At 42.2% G+C, this 20,827-nt stretch overlaps 1 protein-coding gene across 1 annotated transcript in view; it reads right to left on the reverse strand.

Moving 5' to 3' along the window:
- Positions 1–17,007, reverse strand: part of arhgef40 (Rho guanine nucleotide exchange factor (GEF) 40) — a 45,284-nt gene extending 28,277 nt beyond the window's left edge. The window contains exons 1-8 of the mRNA XM_069672676.1: positions 16,784–17,007; positions 7,694–7,783; positions 6,778–6,885; positions 3,481–3,766; positions 1,905–3,051; positions 1,379–1,617; positions 1,109–1,288; positions 531–645 (exon numbers count right to left, since the gene is read on the reverse strand). Of these exons, the coding sequence (XP_069528777.1) occupies positions 531–645; positions 1,109–1,288; positions 1,379–1,617; positions 1,905–3,051; positions 3,481–3,766; positions 6,778–6,885; positions 7,694–7,783; positions 16,784–16,786 (2,168 nt within the window). The 5' untranslated portion in view covers positions 16,787–17,007. The remainder of the gene's footprint in view (positions 1–530; positions 646–1,108; positions 1,289–1,378; positions 1,618–1,904; positions 3,052–3,480; positions 3,767–6,777; positions 6,886–7,693; positions 7,784–16,783) is intronic.
- Positions 17,008–20,827: the final 3,820 nt, after the last annotated feature.

The following is a 20,827-nucleotide window of genomic DNA, read 5'->3' on the forward strand; positions in this document are numbered from 1 at the left end:
CAGTTTTAGAGGATTGTAGGGGCTCATTACAAACATTAAACTTCACTGAACTTCTGTCGAGCAAAAGATGAGTCGTAATTGTGGCAGGTAAGCTCTTAAATGTCCGCTAAACTGAAACTTGAATGTGTTTGTGTAAGGTTTTGCAGCTTTCTGGCACACGCTGCGTTTACTTACCCCCACCTGTAGCTGCCTTTGGCAAAGTCAGCAAAATGCAAGTCAAGTCAAATAAAATGATGTAGCACTTCTGTCTGAACAGGTTTGTCAATGAGCGGCGTGATCAGAAACAAATCACACCAGCCAAAATAAAGCTCTTATAGTTCAGTTAGTGATGAGTGCAAGCATAGGTTTTTGGGTGTTAAAGTAGAGCTTTGATGGTATGAAAGGGGATAATGTGCACAATAATGTCTGCTGAATTTATAGGCTTTGACAGCCTAGTGATACCCAGACCCTTGTCATACAGAAATGTCTGAAACTATATAAGACAAAAATGTATCTCTGGATTGATTGGAGCAGGACGAGAACAGCCTTACCGAGTTATTCTGTGGTAGCAGGCCAGGACCCGGGCCATCTCCTCCTCAGAGAAGCTCTCCTCTGTTGCATCAGTCTCCGTAACAACCAGAGCCCGTCCCAGCCTGTCCACGGTACCTGCAGGCAGTAAGCATCACATTAAGCATTCGGTGGGGATGCCAAGATAAAGTTAAAATATGCTGAGCCAACAATCAAGTCTGCCAGTTTGGTTTTTTTTGTTGTCAGCCACTTCTCTCTAAGTTAGTCATGTTCAAATTCCAATAATGCTTTGGGGGATGCATGCAGGTAGTAAAATGTTGCCATAAAGTAAGAAAGCTGTGGTCTACACCTTGAGCACTTTTTTTATTTGGATGTGCAGACAAAAACTAGAACCCGACCGATATCAGTCAGCCGATATTATCAGGCCAATATATCTCAATCGCGATATATCGGTATAAGCATAGGTGTTTTTTTATGCGCCTCCAACAAACAAGGACAAAACCAAAGTCAAAACAAATTGCAAAGGCTTTACAAGTAGAATTGTTTGAGCACTCTCCTAACTAGCATAACAAAAAGATATGTGGCCTGAAAGAAAACGTACCTGTCAACTTTAGCTTCCCTGACTGAAGAAGCTCCGTGTCCAGTTCCCTCAGCAGGGGAGGCTCTTTCGATGCAACACCGTTTAGTTGGTCAGGACAAGTCTCTCCTGAACCTGCCTCCTCTTTTGAGTGGTTTAATAAGGATGTGCCTGATTGGCCAGGCAGAGAATGGGCTTCTGTCTCTGTTGAGAGATAGTTATAGATAGTTAGAGGGTATTTTTATGACTTCTAGGCTCCGATGTTCATGCACTATCATTTGACTATCTTCTGACCTGCACTGCTTTTCCTTGTGTCCTCCGTCTCCTCATTCGTTGAAGTTGGTACTCCATCAGGTTCGTCTGCCTGTCCTCTTTGCTCCAATTGGTTCTCCTCTGTTATTGGCAGGTTTGCCAAAGCAGAGCAGGTGGTGGGACTTGGTTGGGGAGCTTTACCCTGCTGTTTTGATGCCCTCTGGTTTGCACGACCCCCAGACCTAGCCCTCCCTTTGGCCCCCTTTCCCTTCCTTTTCCTCCTTAAGAAAAGGCACAAGAAGGTTACTAATGAGGTGCAACAGAAAGTTAATCATTTGTAACACTTCAGAAATGATGTTGTTTGGACATAACTTCCTTCAGAACCTGTTAAGAAGGTTTTATTTGTACCATTACATTCAGATCTATGTGTGTGGAAGTACGGAAAACCTGTACCGTATGTGAAAAGGTAGCACCAAAGTGCTACTGATCTGTACTTTCATATGGAAGTGTGAAAATGAAAACAAATAAGAAGAAGGGGTGCGGTGTCCCAAAGGAAATATAGCTGTACCTTGGTGCTCTGAATCCTGCAGTTTTCACTTCCTTTCCTCTGGGACACAATCTGTCCTCCGTCTTTCCTTCATCCCTATCTTCTGTCACCTTTGGTTTAGAAGTGCTCTTTATTTTAGGTCCACTGTTGGCAATGTCTTCACTTTCTAAAACTCCAATGAACGGTCTCTCTTGCGCATCTGAGGTTGGGGTGGTGGTATCACTGTCTCCACTCAGTGGTTTATCTGTATCTTCAAAGACAGAGTCTGAATGAGATCCGTGATCCGAGTGGCCCTCTATAACATGCCCGCTTTTGTGGTTCATGTCATGGATTTCGTTGGTGAGCAAACTGTTGCCACTCTCTGAGTCTTTAGCTCGGTGTTCTTCTCTGCACAGTTGTGGGAGGCTGTTACTATCTCTTTCTCTGCCCACACCAGGCCTTCTCTCTTTGAACGGTCCATCAAAATATAGCCGTCGGCTCTCCAGGCCCTCGGAGTCTCTGCTTGTTTTATCTCCTTCGTCAGAGTCATGGACAGAGGAGGAGTAAGACCGTCTCTCTCTTCCTGGTTGAGGGACTCCCAATGGAGGTCGAGGTGGTAAAATGTCACCTTTTGGAGTTACTGGGTCTCTTCTGGCACCAAGGATGGCCCGAAAGCTTCCTGACCCTTCCAGTCTTCCATATCCCCAAGCTCTACCCTTCCTGAGTTTGATGGCTTTACCTCTCCTGACCAAAGGCAAAGTCTTAGTCTTACAAATCCCATGCATCTCCAAGTACCTCTGCTTTGTATCAACCCCTCCATCAGGACCCACTCTAGGTTCCAGCAGCTCCACATAGTCCCCGTCCAGTTGTGGGTGCCTTGCTGTTCGCCCAAGCCCATCTTCACTGCGCCTGCGTCTGGGAAGCGCAGGCCCATTTTCCAAGCCATCTGGTGGTAAACCATCATCTTCCTCCTCATCCCAGGACCAGGAGTCAGGTTCTCCTGAGGATGAGCCACCCCAGCCTCCGAGGCTGCTGCCTCCCTCACTGGGCAGGCGGTTCTCGTGGTTGGACATCATACCCAGCTCCTCAGAAGGGTCGTGGATGAATTTTGGGTAGACAACCTCCTTCCACGGGAGCCGAACCACACCATCACATGTGCTGACCAGGCAGGTGTCAAGTCCTCCTCCAACTATGCAAAAATAAGAGAGACTATCATCAACTCCAGGAATAGCAATTGTTTGGACTATTTTTCTCTAGTTTTGTTGTTTGGTTGTTGTCATTACCCACCACCTGATGACGATCATATACCTCTGCCTTATCTTGCTGCCCTTGCACAAACCATCCCTTGGTCATAAAATTGCATCTGTTTTTACGTCTACTGCTCTTCCTGAAGTCTTCAAAGTTCTTACATACTGGCAAAGCTTCAGATAAAGAATTTACCCAAAACAACACTCAAAGAGGAACCTCAATGAACTTCCTGACTCTTGATCTTACTGAGAATTTATGATCAGACATTGATTAGATATAACTGACTTATCCTGATGGCTAAGTTGGCGAACAACCCCAATCTTAAAAAACAAACAAAAGCTGATAGAAGTACGCGACACCATTCCCTTACCTTCTCTCTTGTGACCCCGTTCTTTGTTGATGCAGTGCAGCCACTCAGTGGTGAACACGAGAGGGTGCTGTGACTCGGGTACCAAGATTTCCTGGACGGTGCGCCCCCCAGGGGCCAGGCATTTCAGGGCAAGCCGGGGGCAACGCGTAGAGAAGGGCACCACCTGCAGATAGAAGTCATTACAGCGCAGGAGCCTCCAGTCCAAAGTGGAGAGCTGTACGACCACTTTCTCGCCAAGACACAGAGGCCAGCCGGAGTGAAGGAACAAGCAACCCAGGTACTGAGACTGTGATGACAAGAGGAGGAAGAAAAGGGAGAGGTAGAGTGTGTTGAGTGTCTAAATAAAAAAATTAACCTTCATCTCTGTGAAATTAAATCGTGTGTGCCAAGTCCTCTCTGTTCCTCATTGGGTTGATTAGTACGCTTGTCTATAGAGTCCCCTTTCACCGAAATTATCCAATTTAATGCTCATGAACAATCTTGCACTCCCATTCACAAATCACAGCCCACATGAGCCAATTGGAGCCTGCCTGCATGTCAGCGCTTGGCTTAGCTGTTCAATGAGTCGAATTTCTAGAACTGATACCACACCAGTCAACAGAATTCCCTAGCTCAACTGGCCAAAAGCCAATGCCACATACAAATGTGAGACATGTGACTCGCGCAGTGATTTCTAAAGTGTAAAACTGCTTAGCTGGCATGACACAGTGAGATGACTCTACAGAGCTGCAGAGATTCAGTGTGAGTCAGATGGACAGGTGACCTTTAGAACAGTCAGCCACTGTTAAAACAGTCCACTGTTTCATGGGCGGAAAACACATCCTGATGCTCAGTAAGGATCAATCTAAATCAAGCACACTAAACAACAAGGGTCTAAATACAGAAAATCGCAGAGGAACTCTGAATTTACTTGAAGGAGGTGTGTCAATCCAAATGCTATTCCCAACCTTGATCAATCCTGTGTCAGATCTATATCCTCTCTCTTGCAGCCGGAGGTGTGTTCCTGGTCACGTCTAATCGACTGACACGGGGCTGCTCCCTCTCCCCTCTGTGCCCTCCAGACTCACGAGTCCTGATCGAATTATACTCCTTACTCCACCTCTTCTCCATTGTCCCTATTCTACCTCTCTCTAACTCCTTCTCTTTCTTGCATTGTCTCTTGCTGTAGCAAAGATTTGGGGAAGGAAAAGCTGGTATCTGTGAGGGTATTATGATGAAAAAGCATGTGTAACTTTTCCTCTCTTAAAACGTTTGACTGTTTTGAGTCAGTCCACATTCTGTAACTCTCCATGTCCTCCGGCCCTCCTTCCTCCTCCTACTTCGCCTTCAATGTACCCCAGTGTTTGCTCCATCTACCACACCTACCACTTCACGAAAATCCCTCAATCAGTCTACTATGGCCGGCTAACACCAGCATCTTCGCATGCGTGGACTGTGAATGAAAGCCATGCTCATTCTCTCCTTCGACTCCCACCGCTTCTCTGCTACTCACTCTCTCTTTCTCTCACAGCTAACACAGCCACATATGGAAGAGATTATTGTCATGACTCACAGTCTAACTCCCGTCCCAGGCAGCTCCACTCAGCGACAATGAAAACATAGTTCGCTCACAATGCCAGTGAATGTGTGTGTGCGTAGGTCTAGGAAAACCGTAAAGGGGAAATATGAGACAGTTCTTAGCCTCCCAGCTTCTCCTAAACAGTGTGTTGTTTATCCATGTGTGTGTGTGTGCTGGAGAGTTGAACAAAAGGAATGTTGTTTGATATAAACATAAACCAAAAGTGCTTGAGAGTGATGTGAGGACACAAAGTTGGAGGTGCATGTTTGCACATTGTTTGCAGAATGTATCCTATATCATACTGTTTCCATGCAAAAATCACCACCAGAACTCCTTTATTTACGCTTCACTTCACCGTATTTCATTCATCTCCGTCCATTCAGTGCAGCTTCCAAGACAGGAAACCACCTCTTTTGTCTGCGGGTCACGGCGGCTGCGAGATCTCAAGTTTCACCGGCCACTTTCACTAATTTCAACAGCCATGTAGAGTTTTAGAGCAGAGTCGACCCTCCACAGCGTAGCCGGGTCGCACATGTGTCAAATTATAGATGCCTTGAACTTTCCTTTGCGCTGGTTCCTCTATGTTATCTGTGACTGTGAAACTAGACTGGGGACTTGATACTTTGATTCAAGGCACCAAAATAAGGACTTGAGGTTGACATGGACTTGACTTACCTGGGATTTAATTACAGAAAGACTTCTGCTAAATTCCCAATAATGAAGCCAATAATCACAGACAATATTATTATCGGCATGTCATTGGTATTAACCGATAAAGTCTTTAAAACTCAACACTGGATCATCCCCAAATTAACCTTTGTGCCAATATGACGGAATAGATGGCACTTGTTTTAAAGCCAATGAGTGATCAGTATATTTAAGACCATTAACGCAAAACTCCAAACATTTCCCAAGATCACAAGTGGGGATTCCCGCTAACATCTATAGTGCTGTCTAATATTGTTCTATAACGCCAGCTAGTGTTTGCACAGTTGCGCAGTGATTTTTCAACTTGAAAGGACAGATGTTCTGAAAAAGTCTATGTTTAGGTGCCGCTAGCTATGCTAACATGAGCTAGATTGTTAGCGGATGCTCATAAAAGTCGACTTTAACCACTTAGGAATTACAGAATAACATCCAAAATCTGTGCACAAAACAGTATCGGCATCAGCAATCTGCAAGAATGAGTTACAAAATATTGGCATATAGGTTATCGGTAAAAAATCGAATATCGTGCATACCTAGCCAAATGAATGCTTATATAAAGACTCGTATTTGACCCGTCTTTAAGAAGCTTTACAAACAAGGGAACTCTTATGAAGACTTATGAATTCCTTGGACATTTACCTTACCACTGAGCCTTGGCCTAACCTTGTTTGACTCAGACTTGACTTGAGACTATTGGTGAATTTGTCCTTCAGAATTGGTCGCCTTGACTTCACACTTGTCTCAGGTTACTTGAGTCTTGCTTTAGCAAATCTTCAGACTTGGACTCTTTCCTCAAAAGACCTCAACACACAAGTGCAACCTCATGAGGACTCGTGGTCTGGCTTAGACTTGACCTTTAGAACTTGAGACTTGACACTTTCATTGCTGAGACTTCAAACTTTATCAATCACTATCAAGTAAACCAAACAGCTGAGAGCTTTCTCACACTGTATACTTTACAGCTGATTCTGCTTGTGATTAAATATCTACGTGTGTGTCCCCATCCATTTTGTTTGCATTATGGAACTCACACAGGCGTGCTGCTGGAGTTTGTGTAGGAGGTGCTTTGCGGGAACGAAGTAGTCCAGTAGGTACCGAAGACTGTCGTGCTGATAGGTCGACTCCAGGACTGAAAAGACCTGGACACATGCACAAAAAGGTGACAGAGTTATTGAGATTGCACACAATAAGGACGAAATAGAGAAGATAATACATGTCATTACTGTCTGTGGGAAACCTTCCATCTTCAAATCTTAGCCTCTCATGAACTATGAGACATGTCAGCTTGGCCTCTGAGCATTTTTGAGTGTATCTAATGGATTTTGAGGGGTTTTCATTTTCTCAAGGGTGGAAAAATGTCCTCAGCCCTGACAGCGTGTAATCAGAAATAAAAACAAGGAAATCCCAAAGACTGCTTCATTACATGTATTATTTTACCAAAGAGTTTTTGCATAGCAACAAAGACACTTGATTGGACAACCTGGAACAAACCAATCCCAAAATTCCATATGGCTTAATGGAGAACGGTCCAAAAGCCTTGGCTAGCATTAGTCCATTGGGTTTTAGGGATGTGACTTTGGCCTTCAAATATTTCCCACAATGCACCTAAAGAGATTGAACAGTTTCGCCCAGCTGACTGCTCTTTCCTTCAATAAATGTTATGACATAAAAGCAGAAGTAGGGTTGAATATTTGGTAAAACAAGTCATGCACAGCTTCTTGTTGGAGGAAGTGGGTTCGCCTATAATTAACCAGCAGGGTAGATTTGTTTATGTTGGCTCCTAGCAGCAGTTTATATCTGGGGAAAGCCACATTATCTGCACATAGCATCAGCTTTCCAACAAAGTCCAGTTATGTTGGCTTATCATTTAATTGAATCTGCATTATTTATACCCCCCTGTTTATTGAAGCTGTAAAAAAGGTTTGTGTGTGTGCTTGTGGGGTCTACCTGGGAGAGGAGGGGTGGTGCCGTGCTCTCAAAGGGGGGATAAAGCGACGAGAGCGCCCCCTGCACGCAATCCTCCATCGCCTCCGAGCCCTGACAGAGAGAGAGAGAGCGACAAAGATGGTAAGAAAGGGTTAATCCTTAACCGAACGCTGAATCAACTCTAACGTCTGTGTTTGTGTTTAACAGACGGGTTGTCTCGAATTTTGCTGACACACACACACACGGACAAATAGACACACATATTCTACCCTCCACTTCCTGTTGTATGGTCGGGGGGTGTCGAACATTTCCTCTAAGGGCCAGTACATGTAACAACCCTCAGAACAAAAGACTGCGACATGTTAACTCCCCTAATGCACACACACGCCATTCATGCATGCACATTCACACACATCATAAGACTGGGCCGGGCTGGGAGGCGGAGGGTGACAGAACTGTGCACGCAACACATCCAGTGTTTATTTTTCTGCACAGACCGTTAGCATGGAAACCTCCTACTTTTTTCTCTCTCTTTCCCAACTTCTCTCCCTTCAACCCTCCCATCTGCTTCTCCATCCCCCTTGCCTCTCTTTTTTTAACCCCAACTTTCTTTGTTTCACCTCCATCCGACTCTCTGAATGTCATCTGACAACAATTACGCCGGGATTCTCTTCAACAGTCGGCATATTGTGCTACATAACTACAACAACCGAGGGGATGGATAGAAAACCCAGAATGGGAGAACATGGTGTATGGAAAAAGAACTGAGTGGCTAGCAGAGACAGAAGCCAGGAGGGAATGAGTTGTCGGTGGTTCGAGGGGTTTATGGAAGAAGGTTCAACAATATTTGGGAATTATTTTTTGGCTTGTTTTTGTGTACAGAGGGAGGGTTGTGGTTAGCCACAGAGGAGGATAGAATGAGTATTACAACCACAAATGTCTCTGAGACCAACTCTTGTTTTTTAACAACTTATGCAACTTTTGTTGTGCCTAAATCAATTCAACAGTCAGATATTCAAACTGAAGTTGAAACAAATGTCAAAGATTACTCCCAATTGTTTTTGACCCGAGTCTCGAAGAGAGAGGGCTGGGAAAATGCAAGATTATGTAACAGAAAATAAGGCAATGGCCACTGGGGGACTGAAAACTAAAGAGAAGAAGTCTGAGACTTGTACAGTTGTTGGACCACAACACCAGTAACTGAAATACATCAGATACATCCTAAAATGCTGTGTTGGGTATCTGCGAGTATAAGTAAATGCACCAATCCAACACCATCATTTACTTCCCCTTCCAAAACTTGACTTGTTTCTTCTTCTCCAAAACAGTAACCGACACAGCAACGATAAAGCAACAAGTTTTAGAGCGGCAAAGAAGAACTGATTTTTTCAAAGCTAACCCATGACGTTAGCAAACATCAACAGTGCTAATGCTAGAGAGTGGAATGTTAGGCGTAAGCTAGCAAATATGTCAATAATCTGTGTTTTTCCACCACATATTTAAACGCTGTGTTCTTTTGAAAACAAAAGTAAAGATAATCAAAACTTGGTACAACATAAACTCAAGCAGTTTCAGGCGAAAAAGCCGTGTTTCTCCAACACGTTTCGGAGCTGCTGCTAATGCTAGCTTAGCTTGTTTCTGGGTGCCCAGCTTGTTTTTCGGTTAGGATTCCTTTGTTGTCCTGAGCTAGGCCATACAAACATCCGTACAGCTATCAAAATAGCTATTAGCTCAAGTATCTGAGGGGTACTTGGTATCAGCCTAAACTCAGGTCTAGCTTTGGGAATCAGTATGAGGAAGGTGTAGGAACAACTCTTCTTACATAGTTTTGCTTCTACATTAAAGTCAAATTGGTTACACGAGTACAATTCTGCCCGGAGACCCGCTCTGCTGAGGTTGCTCAAGGTTATACACAGGAGATGTTCGGTTCTGTTTCCTATCCGTCCTCTTGGCTGCGGAGCAAATTTTTCAACTGTGACTTCAGCTCACATGGCACCAACAGCAGCCGAGTGGCACGGCTGGGCTCAGACTCAGGCAGCTTCATTTTTTTTCCATAGTAACAGAGACGTTGGGATGGGAGCTTTACAGCAATTTGGAGGAAAAAAAATACAAAACTTATATAAATGTTCTCTAATTCTGCGTTCGGGTCATGTGAGTCTGTTGGCTGTTTACTTTATGAAACCACTAAATCACCATGAGGGTTTTTTTTCTTTGGAAACTGCACATGTTCATGTTCAAGTGCAAATCCTTCTTTAAGAAGTTTAAACTGTACAACATGGTTGGCATGTACAAGTTTCCATGTAATTAACCTTTTTAAGAGTCATTATGTTGGATCAAGGCATCTTGAAACATGTTACATTTTCTGTCACTATTTAAAGATATTCTCCTTTTTTATGTATTTTATTCTTCTGTACAGCACGTTGGTCCTCTGTGGTTGTTTTAAAGTGCTTTACAAATGAAGTTGGATTGGATTCTTTCACAACTGTAGCTAGAACGTGGACTTCTATTGTTATTTAGGTTCTGTTTCGACTGATTACCACATGTTGAAGATGACATGAAACCTCCTGGATCAACACTTTGCCACATGGAGAACATACATTGTAGACTATTTAAAAAGAAAGACATAAACTAATAATATAAATGTTTGTGTAAAGACATATACATCATGTATACAGAAGGAGGTGTCTAAGTGGGCTTACCACAGTAAGCAGCAGTCTGTCTGGGAGCATGTTGTAATAGGTGTAATGGTGGTAAAAGAGCCTCTTGGCTCACTGACAGAACATATTGAGTCTAGTAAAAGCCCAGCAGGGGGGTTCGGGGGATTGCAAGGCGAGCCAGCAGGAACTTCCTCTTAGACTAAATCCCCTTTAAAGCATCCCACAACACTTTAGTTAACTCAACACAACAGTAAATTAAACCAAAAACTAAACCATAACAATGAACGTCCTCTGATGTCATGTCTGTTTTCTCAAAGACAAGACTCTTTCTGTGTCATTAGACAGCCAGTAGAATTGTTTGGAAGCTTCTGTAGTTTCAACACAGTCTCAAGACAAAGTTGAATAAGAGCAACTGAGCCAAAGAAAACCCCTCAGGAGTATGTGGCTTGTGACAGGGCAAATTTCAATGAACCACTCAGAGCTTTATTTTTAGATTTAGGTACAAATAGTCCACTTAGGTTAGAAAGCTGTCCTATAAAGCACACGTTTATATAATTAGCTTATTAGCATTGCTTATTTCTATAATTTGACCAACATTTTCTGTCTATAGGCCTATTAAGACGATATAGCTTATTTAGTGACAATGTAATTTTGTTTATACTGAGACTGGCAGGTAGCTAGCTTATTTTAGTGGCAAGATATTGAACTAATTGGCTTATTAGCACTGTTGATTAAAACAATTACACCAACATTTCTGGTTCATATTGTGACTAGCAGATAGGTAGCTCATTTAGTGACCATATATTGTGCTTATTAGCTTATAAGCATGGTTGATGGCAAAATCAACATTTTATATTGTTCCTTAGCATTGTTGATTATGAATAATTTTACCAACATTTTCTGTTTATAAGCCTATTAAGACTGACAGATAGCTAGCTTATTTAGTGGCAACATATTGTACTTATTAGCCTATTAGCATTGTTGATTGAACAATTTTACCAACATTTTTGTTCATACTAAGACTGGCAGACATTTAGGGTCAAGAAATTATACTTATTAGCTAATTAGAATTGCTGATTTCTTAAATTTTACTATCATTTTTGTTCATACTGAGACTGGCAGATAGCTAGTTTATTTAGTGATCATATTTTGCACTTAATAGCTAATTAGCATTGCTGATTTCTTTAATTTTACTATCATTTCTGTTCATACTGAGACTGGCAGATAGCTAGCTTATTTAGAAACAAGCTAGCTATCCTTCAACAATATTTGGTTTGGATGTGTGATGTACAATTTTGTGCCACCAGCTCGTTTCCCTTCATTTTTCCCCACAGCACCGTGTCTCTGTTGGCATGCCTGTACAGCTTTCAACAGGATATACCCTGAATGAACTTCAGTCTGTAAGTACAATCACTCAAAAGCACTTTGAATGATGTCTAAAAGTAATGCTGCTTTTCCACCAAACCACAAAATCCATATAAAAGTCTGAATATAGCTCGTATTCCAGTAAAAAGATGCTATCATGTCTTGTCTGGCTCAAGTGAAGTCAAAGTATGCCTCACTTCTCTCTAACCTATATCTTACAGTGCATCTAATGCAATTAGTTACTGTTCTGTTTGATCACATACCACTACATGCACGTGAAACAAAGCAGCCCTTGTGACATTTGTAAATGAGATTTCCTTTTTAGACTCCAAGACAGAAGGAGACTCTCATATTAAACCTGGTGCCTCCTCTTAAAAGGACTACTCAGTTACTCCTATTTCAGATACTTAAAGCTAGTGCACTTCTTTATTGTAAGTTACTTTGGACAACCCTACACATATGTAAGAGAATGTAATGAAAATGAATCTGGAATAGACACATTATTGACCTCAGATATTCCAGAATATTCTCCTGGCACACGCTCGAGAGTGCTTTGGAAAAGCAGCTGTACACACGTTATCACCACATAAAAGCAAACTCTAGCGATGATGGAGAACAGATCTCAATTAGGAGCCTGACAAGAAACATGGCAGATCTTCTTAGGCATGCTAAGAATAGCTTTAACCAGCAAAGCGTGGGATTTTTTTGATATGTTGAAAATGTTCATATACTTGTTGTTATGATACGTGATACTTTAACCGTGTTGTGTGTACTGTTAAGGGTCAAATTGTTGATGTTTTTTACAAAGTACATTGTGCTATGCTAAGTTTTACACTTAGACCTATGTGCAGTTTCACTGTGAAGTGCTCCTTTATGGGTAGGAGAAAAATGTCCCTTCTTTAAGATTATGAACAATTTAATAACCAATCAAAATAGTGAATCTTGAAATAGCTTTTTAAAGAGGGGGTACCATGCTGTTTCGCATTTTAAGACATATATATAATGATACAATGTTGGCTGTCCGTACTAAACGTGGGTGAAGTTCTCCAGGTAAAAGTATGTTGGAGTAATCCCCAGGCTTCTCAGCTTAGTCTGCAGGCTGCTGTGAACGCCGGGTTTCACACAGTTTTTTCTACACGGTGCACTTTGTGGCGTCACAAAGCTGGCCAATCAGAAGAGAGCGGGCTATTAGGGGCGGGGTTTCTTAAAGGGACAGAGCTGACTGGTTTCAGGCAGAGGCTGTACGAGGGCCTGCACAGAGGAGGTTTTTAAACTGTAAATTATGCTAAGCTACTTCACAGGTGTTACAGAGTGAAATATGAAGCTTGAAATTAGCATAATACCCCCCTTTAAGATAATGACTGGTGAGTAATTTTGGGGTAAATTGATTCGACAGGATATATGCAGTGTTATATTTCTACAAATGTTAAGTTTCACTGTGATAAATGGTTGATTCTTTGTTGTTTTGGACAACTTATTGGGGTAGGCGATGAAAAAAAGTAACCTCTTGGTATAAAGTATCGTCTAAGTTGGTGCAATTCACAAGAAAACAGCTTTAAAACAACTTTAACCTGCTCAACCTTGGCTCCATGTTTTACCTGCTGGCTGTTGTGGTTACAATAACAACATGGGCGGCAAGTGTATATTTTCAGTCTTCAGAACTACCAGCCACAAACCAGCGGTTGACATCTAACTCACTTTGTCAACTGTTATTCCCAGACTGTGGTCATAAAGTCATGGGAAAATGTGTTCATGAAGCACGTGGAGTGCCAGTAAGGACACACAGTGCACTGTGCATGAGTGTGCATCCCCCTGTTTGTGTCAAATACAGACGCAGTACGAAATCAGGGTATGTCACCATTCTTGCGTCAGACTTCCTGCCTTTCTCTCCTGTAAGCAGACTGAAAAGGAAGAGGCAGCGGTTGAATTCCAAACAGATGGTTGGCACAGAGGGAAAAACTGAGAGAGAAAGAGATGTGTCAAGAAATAGAAGATAGAGAAAATGGTCTTTGAAAACAAGACTGAAGCAATCAGGGAAACATTGAGAGAACCAGACAACCCAACAGAGACCAAAAGTTCGGACAAAAAAAAAGGGAAAGAGGAAAGAAAGAGGAGGAGGCTGACCAGTGGGAGAGATCGATGGGAAACAAGAGCAGCAGCGACCATGATAGAAACCAGATGTCGACCCCTACAGTACAGCAAGAACAGAGAAAGAGAGGAAGACAGCTAGAGGAGAAAGCTCAGAGAAGGTGGGGGTGACAGAAGATGACATGATTAGAGGAAAATATGAAAAGGATGCAGACAGGGAAAAAAGGAACAGAGAGGACGAGAGGAGGCAGGAAAAAGTAAGAGGCAGACAGACAAAGGAAAGGGAGGATGGAGAGGAAGAAAGACGAGAGGCCTGAGACTGATTTCCTCTTCTAAATCTTCATGTATAATCTAACCTGACCTACAGTAGGTCAGACAGCTTGGCGGGGGTTTTTACAGATTGTTTTAGACTACTTAAGTGCTTCAGTCTGTCGCTGCATAGAGAAGAAGACAAGTTTCACAGCAGATGAGATTTCATGTTACATTATGCCTCCCTTTCTTGTCTACTATTTCAGTAGTGTGTATAATTTGCATGGCATTGGTCACATGTGTTGGTGTAATCGGTCTTTCTTGTGTGTGAGATATCCTGAGGTAATCTAGCTGAGGCTTTGTCAGGCTAACCAGAATGTTAGCTTGCTAGCTTAGCTGCTCCGTCGCATCGATACACATTAGCTGTGTCCCAATTCAGGGGCTGCAGCCTTCGAAGGAGGCGGTCTACGGAGGATGAGTCACTCGTAGCCTGAGTAGACTGCTAAAGCCGAACTGAAACGGTCTGGTCTACAGAGGATTTCTTGTTTGCGTCACCAGCTGTTCTTTTCCTTACCCTTACCTCACCAAACGCCGCTCCTGTCGCCTAGCAACAGGTAGCTAGCAGGCTAACTAGCTAGCAAAACTAATGTCACGTAATTTAACCTGTTATTTTAAAGATAATTTGTTTCAAGGGCCCTTTCCTTTTATTCAACATGTGTAACGCTAGCTGTTCGATTGAGTTGAAACCAAAAACTTTTACTGTGATCGGCCTTCGAAGGCTGCAGCCCCTGGATTGGGACACAGCTACAATGTAAGCTAGCCTAGCCAGTAGCCTAGCTAAAACTTAGGAACATTTCAAGTTTGTTAGAGCATGGTATTGTCATTGTTTGGACTATCACTTCTGTTAGTTAGAATAATATTTGCTAAATTAATTGCGAACATTCGTGAGTAGGATAGGATAGCAACGAGGAATTCCAAGAGATGCGAGTAGTCACAGAATAAAGGCGGTGGTAAACAGGCCGATCGTTTCGCCAACTAATTTGGACAACAAAAACTTAGAGGTGTAGCTCTGGCCACGCTGAACTATACGCTCTCCTTCTAGCTGTGAGTTTGTCTAATCCACCAAAGAAGCTAACTGTAGCTAGGTGCTAACTTTACTGTTTGGAGTACAGTTCGTTTATCGGAGTGTTTCCATCAACACCAAGCGAAATACAAAGCGGGAGCAATGAGGACTAAACCAGAACAGTAAACTTGTGGCCCTCAAATCCAAAACAGTGAGCTGACGCTAAAATGGCTCCTGTAGCATAGGAAGAGAGTACAGGGGAAAATTAGATGAACACACGATGACAAGTAAAAACAAAAAAACAATACTAGGATGCCCAATAAAGATTCCAATAAAACATTTGACAGAGACAATCACAGGAAACTCCTCTGATTGACAACATTGCTGCTGGATTGTTCTAGAGCCGTTATCTCCACCTGCCTGGTACTCTGGAGCAGGTTAAAACAAACACAGAGGATACATTGCTGTAACTGTTTTCTCAGTCTGTGAGCTGAGCAGACGTGAGGACGGGTACGTCCTATAACTGTTTTAAAACCAGAGCTCACCAGACAGAGGGAATGGAAACAGCATCTGCTGCATATCTTTATATTCAAGGCAACTCTGCGTGCATTGCTGATACATTCTAACACCTAAGTGTATGTGTAAGCAGCCATGTTTCCCTGAGTGAGTATCTGTGCTCATCTTGTTTGGAGGGTTGTTTACTAGCTCACAGCTCTGTTCAAGTGTTACATCCACTGCTTTGAGCATAAAAAGTTTAATGAGTCATCAATTATGACTTTGATGTGTGTCCTTGTGCGTACATCTGTTGCTGTTTTCCGCCTCAAACTTTCCCAACTTGTTGTTGGTGAAGATAAAACTGTAGTGCACACGTTCTTCCTTCCCTGAAGTGCGTGCCATCCCTTGTTCCCCTTCTCTTTCTCTTTTCTCCCAGGTCCAATGTGGAAAATGCGGCATCACCGAAAACCACTGTTGCTCCCGTCCAAGTCTCCTAAAATAAAAAGTAACCCTACCCTCCTCTTTTATTCCGCTCTTTCCCACTCCAGCTCTCTCTCTTCCTCTCCCTGCCAAACTGCTCCACCCATACCCAATGCACAGAAGCGAGAATATAACCTTTCTTTAATTTCTTTCTGTCTTCATTTGATTTATCGCCCCTTATGTGTGCATGTGTCTGCCTGAATGACTCTGCTGTCTGTCTCTCTGCCTCCGCATGTCACTGATCACACCATGAGTGGGTGGGGATGGTAAACAGAATCCCAAGAGATGCAACAGAGAGCTCTTTTTCTCTTGTGATTCCCTCTGCAAGCCAGCCACAGAACTCAGCAAACGTCACACGACTTAAATCATGTCAGTCTGATTTGCAGCCACTGGGATTTACAAGTGCTGACTAAAGATCTTCCAAAATCAAGTGCATGCCTTTGTGAGAAGATTATTAAAGTTAAGTATGGGAAAGTGTTTTTGGAGCATCTGTGGAAATCTGGCTGTTGGGAAAATGTTAAAGTTCATGTGCTGATCTTAAAAACAGAACTTTCATAGGGCTTAAAAAACCCAAACATTAGCTTTGCGTACAAGCACTTAGGGTCATTTAAGGTGTTTTAAAAGCTTAGAAAGTAGTGTCATGTCCTTACAAGAAAGGTTTGTAGCATTTTCACTCAACACAAGTTCTCCATAGCTTCAGGAAAAGGGACTTACCATGATTTTAGTCAGGAATTCCTACATAGTCCTCAGCTCCTTTCCTGCATGTGCTTCCTCTCCGCATTCTCCGCAAAAAAAAACGTTCCCCTCTCACTTATTATCAAGCAGCCTCCATTACCTCCCCCTGTAACTGATTTTCTGCTGTTAGGATCTGACTTTTTGGTGGAGAATCCGGTGCGTAAAAACAGTCCTCCTCCTCCTCTCCGTCTCACTCTCTGCTGTATTCCGCAGCCTGGGAATGTCCAAGCATGTTTTTTTCCCTCCTCTCTCCGTTTGCCCGGCAGTCCCACGCAACTCCCACCTCCCCTCCCCTTTTCCTCCCCCCTCTCACCTAACAAGAGCACTACAGTCCCTCTCGGCACTCAAACTTTCCACTCGCCCCCATAGAGTAACTTAAATGAATAGACAATGAAAAGCCGTTACCCCACCCAAGCGTAATAGCAAAGAAACTCGGATTTTTTATTGTTGGCTATTAGTGAGATTGTGCTTTCTTTAAACTCAGTGGGAGTTTAGACGCAATTAAACTTCGTTTGATGAAAGGCGTTGGGGCAATTATTATAAATTCTGGAATAAAAACGGCTGAAATGTGTCTGTTTGCGCATGTTTCGTGTAAATATGCTCCAAAATGTCTCATAACGGTATACTGTTACTATTTAACAAGCTAAAAGACTGCTTTTAAGAAGAGTTAACTGACTTAATAAAGTATATTTTTACTGTCCTTTTGGCTCCCATCTGACCTTAAACAGGTTAAAGGGCACCTTACGCGATTTAGTATTTCACTTCCACAACATTTGGGAACATGTAAGAGTAACATTTAATAAACAGTGGTCAAGATTATTACAATAGAAGTCCAAATATATTTACTTTTTTGTCCCTATTATCTTTGGAGGGCCAAAAACATGCCAGATCCTACATTTCCCATAATGCATCTCAATATCAGTTTTTGTCAGACACTTCTTACATAATATTTCCTGAGTCGTCACACTCTTTGTGACATGTAGCACACGCTTTCTGTTAAGAATGTGTCCGCACCCAGCCAGAATAAACATGATGATGTCACTAATTGATGATGTCATCAGGGGTTATTTTCTTAGACTTCTGACAGCTTCCCAGATCAGTAAAAACAATTATATCTGAAGTCACTCGCTTTGAACTCGCCATTACAAATGTCATTAGAGCTTTTGGCTATTTGCTAATGCTATGTTAGCCAAGCTTTAAGGCTTCAGTGTCCAATCAGGTTAATCACCCAAAAGCCTGATTTAAAACATTATGTAGTGGTTTAAAAATGTCTGTGAATGTTATTTATATTATGCAGCAACTAAACTAAAATATAAATTTTAAGATTCAGTGTTTCCTCTCATGTGAATTATTTAGTTACAAACCTGACCATGTTATGTATCCCTTTAAGGCAGTGGTTCTCAGCTGGTCTAGCCTCAGGACCCACCACCTCCTTAATGGCAAATCACGACCCAAATTTCTGCAATTTTTCAACCAATCAAATGTATTTAATAAAAAATGGTGCAGTAAGGACCGGGACACGGACGAAACATCACAGTGTGTCAACATCACAGAACACAACAGTATGATAGTCGAGCAAAATGACCAGCAGGCTGCAGTGCAAGGAAAATATTCACTCTACAATTAATCAAAGTAACAGCCTTTTTTCAACAGACAGAAACTAAAAAAGTGCAACAAAAATGCAACTGCTGTCGGGCTCATCAAGTTTTAAGAATGTAAATGTAACTGTAGCTGGGATTACCCAATCAGTGGATACAAGGAGTGTGAATGAACTACACTACACTACAACTGCACGCATGTCAGAGGAAACATGCCTTTCAAAATAAAAGCGCAGCATAGACTTTTAGTTTAGTTTTTTCAAGCACACATCTGAAAACATCTCTGCGACCCACTTTTGGGTCCCGACCCACCAGTTGAGAACCACGGCTTTAAAAGTATGTAATCACAGATTTGGAATTGCTCCACTTAATTTTCTTTAAACTCCCTAACTTTGCATAATAGCTGCCATTTTCTCATTAAAGGGGACAGAAGTTGAAATGCACCACAATCACTATGCTTCAAATAAACCCATGTAAGTCACGTGTTGATGCCATCTAGTAGAGCTGCAGTGGAGGCTTGTTTCTATTATGACGATTGAAACTTACTTTTTCCAAACATATGATCATACAGTCACGTTTTTGGCTCAAACTGATATTACTCACCATTTCTGAAGTCTTTTACTGCCCCATAACGGTGCCACACGGGTTGCTTTACCACTCCTAAATATAAACCCAATGCTTGGTTTATAGACGAGTTGTCCATCCACTATGACAGCTAAACAGCGCCTCCCTGTGTTTATTGTATGATAATGCAATAATGAAACAGTAGAAGAGGTAACAGAGGTGATGCACTCTTAGCAGCCCCCTTTGTCTAGTAATCACTTCATTTTGTAAATTGCATTAAAATTATTATAATATCACTAAATATGATGGAGAACGGGATGTTTTTTAGTCCAATTCCAACAGGAAGTGACAACATTTCTTTATATTATGTCGGGTTTTTAAACGTTTGTAGTTAAACATAAAGAAGACTGAGAAAAATATGTAGGTGAATATTTAAAAGGTATGTTGGTAGATTGGGGATACCTGTCTATCAAGTTTGAAATAGAATACAATGCATAATGAACAGTGTGGTAGAGAAAGTTTCGATGCTGGGTTTAAGTTGGGGCTTAGCACACACACACACACACAAACAAACCAGGTAACTCCCCACCCAGCCCTGCCTCTGGGTGTGTCTGTCCCTCCTGCATCTCTAATGTCACATTCTGTTATGATCACAGTCATTTCTCACACTCTCCTTGGCACTGCGTAACCTGCAGGATTGTGCCACGCCTAACGTTGTGCAACACATAATTAGAGATAATACGTCCTGGCGGTTCTTTTCATACCGTTTATGCCTTTGAATTATCTTTGATAAGTGAAAAGATTTGACGGGGACGATTATTACAGGAGAAAAGGGAAGGTGTACAACCTGAGCAGGTAGATCATAAACGTCCACAGTTTAACATTCATGAGGCCACAACTGGTTGAGAAATTCCTGATTTATTCCGATCTCTGGTTCATTAGCGATACATGTGCGATACTCTTACGATAAGCTTTACGTACACTGCCTACAAAAGGGACTACTTGCATATTTTAGCATATTATTACCCACAAGCACGATTTAGAAATGGATTTATTCTCATGGCCAGCCAACCAGTTACAGAAGAAACGTGCAGCAGTGTCAAACTGTATAGATGTAATGAACATTACTATTGATATTGATATTCTAAACCAGCTGAAATCTAAGGAGCATTTCAGCGAGGTGTACTATACAACTTACAGAGTGATAAAACACACATAAAACCTATTGAGGGAAGTATTATGTAGGTATGCAAGTCTACTGAGGTTTATACGATAGTGATTATAGATAATAAGGTCTTTAAATATGTAGAGCAGTGGTTCACGGTGATTTCAACTCAGTGAATATGGGTTCATGGTAATTAGAAATCACATTCGATGCATCACAGAATAAATACGCCAGTCGACATGATACAAGAAGTGAGAGTTTAAACTGCTTCCTCTAACTCAAAGAAACAATGTTTTTTTTTGTAGTATAGAGTAAGGAGTATTAGGGCCGGGCATAAAGGGAGAAAATGACAGGAGTGAGATTATGTTTTTTAAGTTAAGACCTTGGGAATAAAGTTGAACTTTTCTGCTTTTGCCTTGTAAAAAGTCAAATAAATCTGGAGTAGGACAATTTTTTGACATTTCTTTCAGTAGTGCAGAGACGGAAAAGTGGCCGATGGCATTCCGCGGTATGTGCCTCTGCGTGTGCCGGTAGTTCAGCGGCATGCCACTAGGGGGCCAGCGACATGTGCAGATTGTTAGACTGGCATGCTGATCCCCTCAGTCATATGCCACTTGTCTTCCAAAGGCTCGAAAGTGGAGGGCCTCTCTATCAGACTGATCACACCAGTACCGCCCATGTCTGTGAGGGTTCTCA

This window comes from Semicossyphus pulcher, unplaced genomic scaffold (genome assembly GCF_022749685.1).
Source record: "Semicossyphus pulcher isolate SPU_LCO1_2020_fin unplaced genomic scaffold, fSemPul1.0.p SCAF_21, whole genome shotgun sequence".
NCBI lineage: Eukaryota > Metazoa > Chordata > Actinopteri > Labriformes > Labridae > Semicossyphus > Semicossyphus pulcher.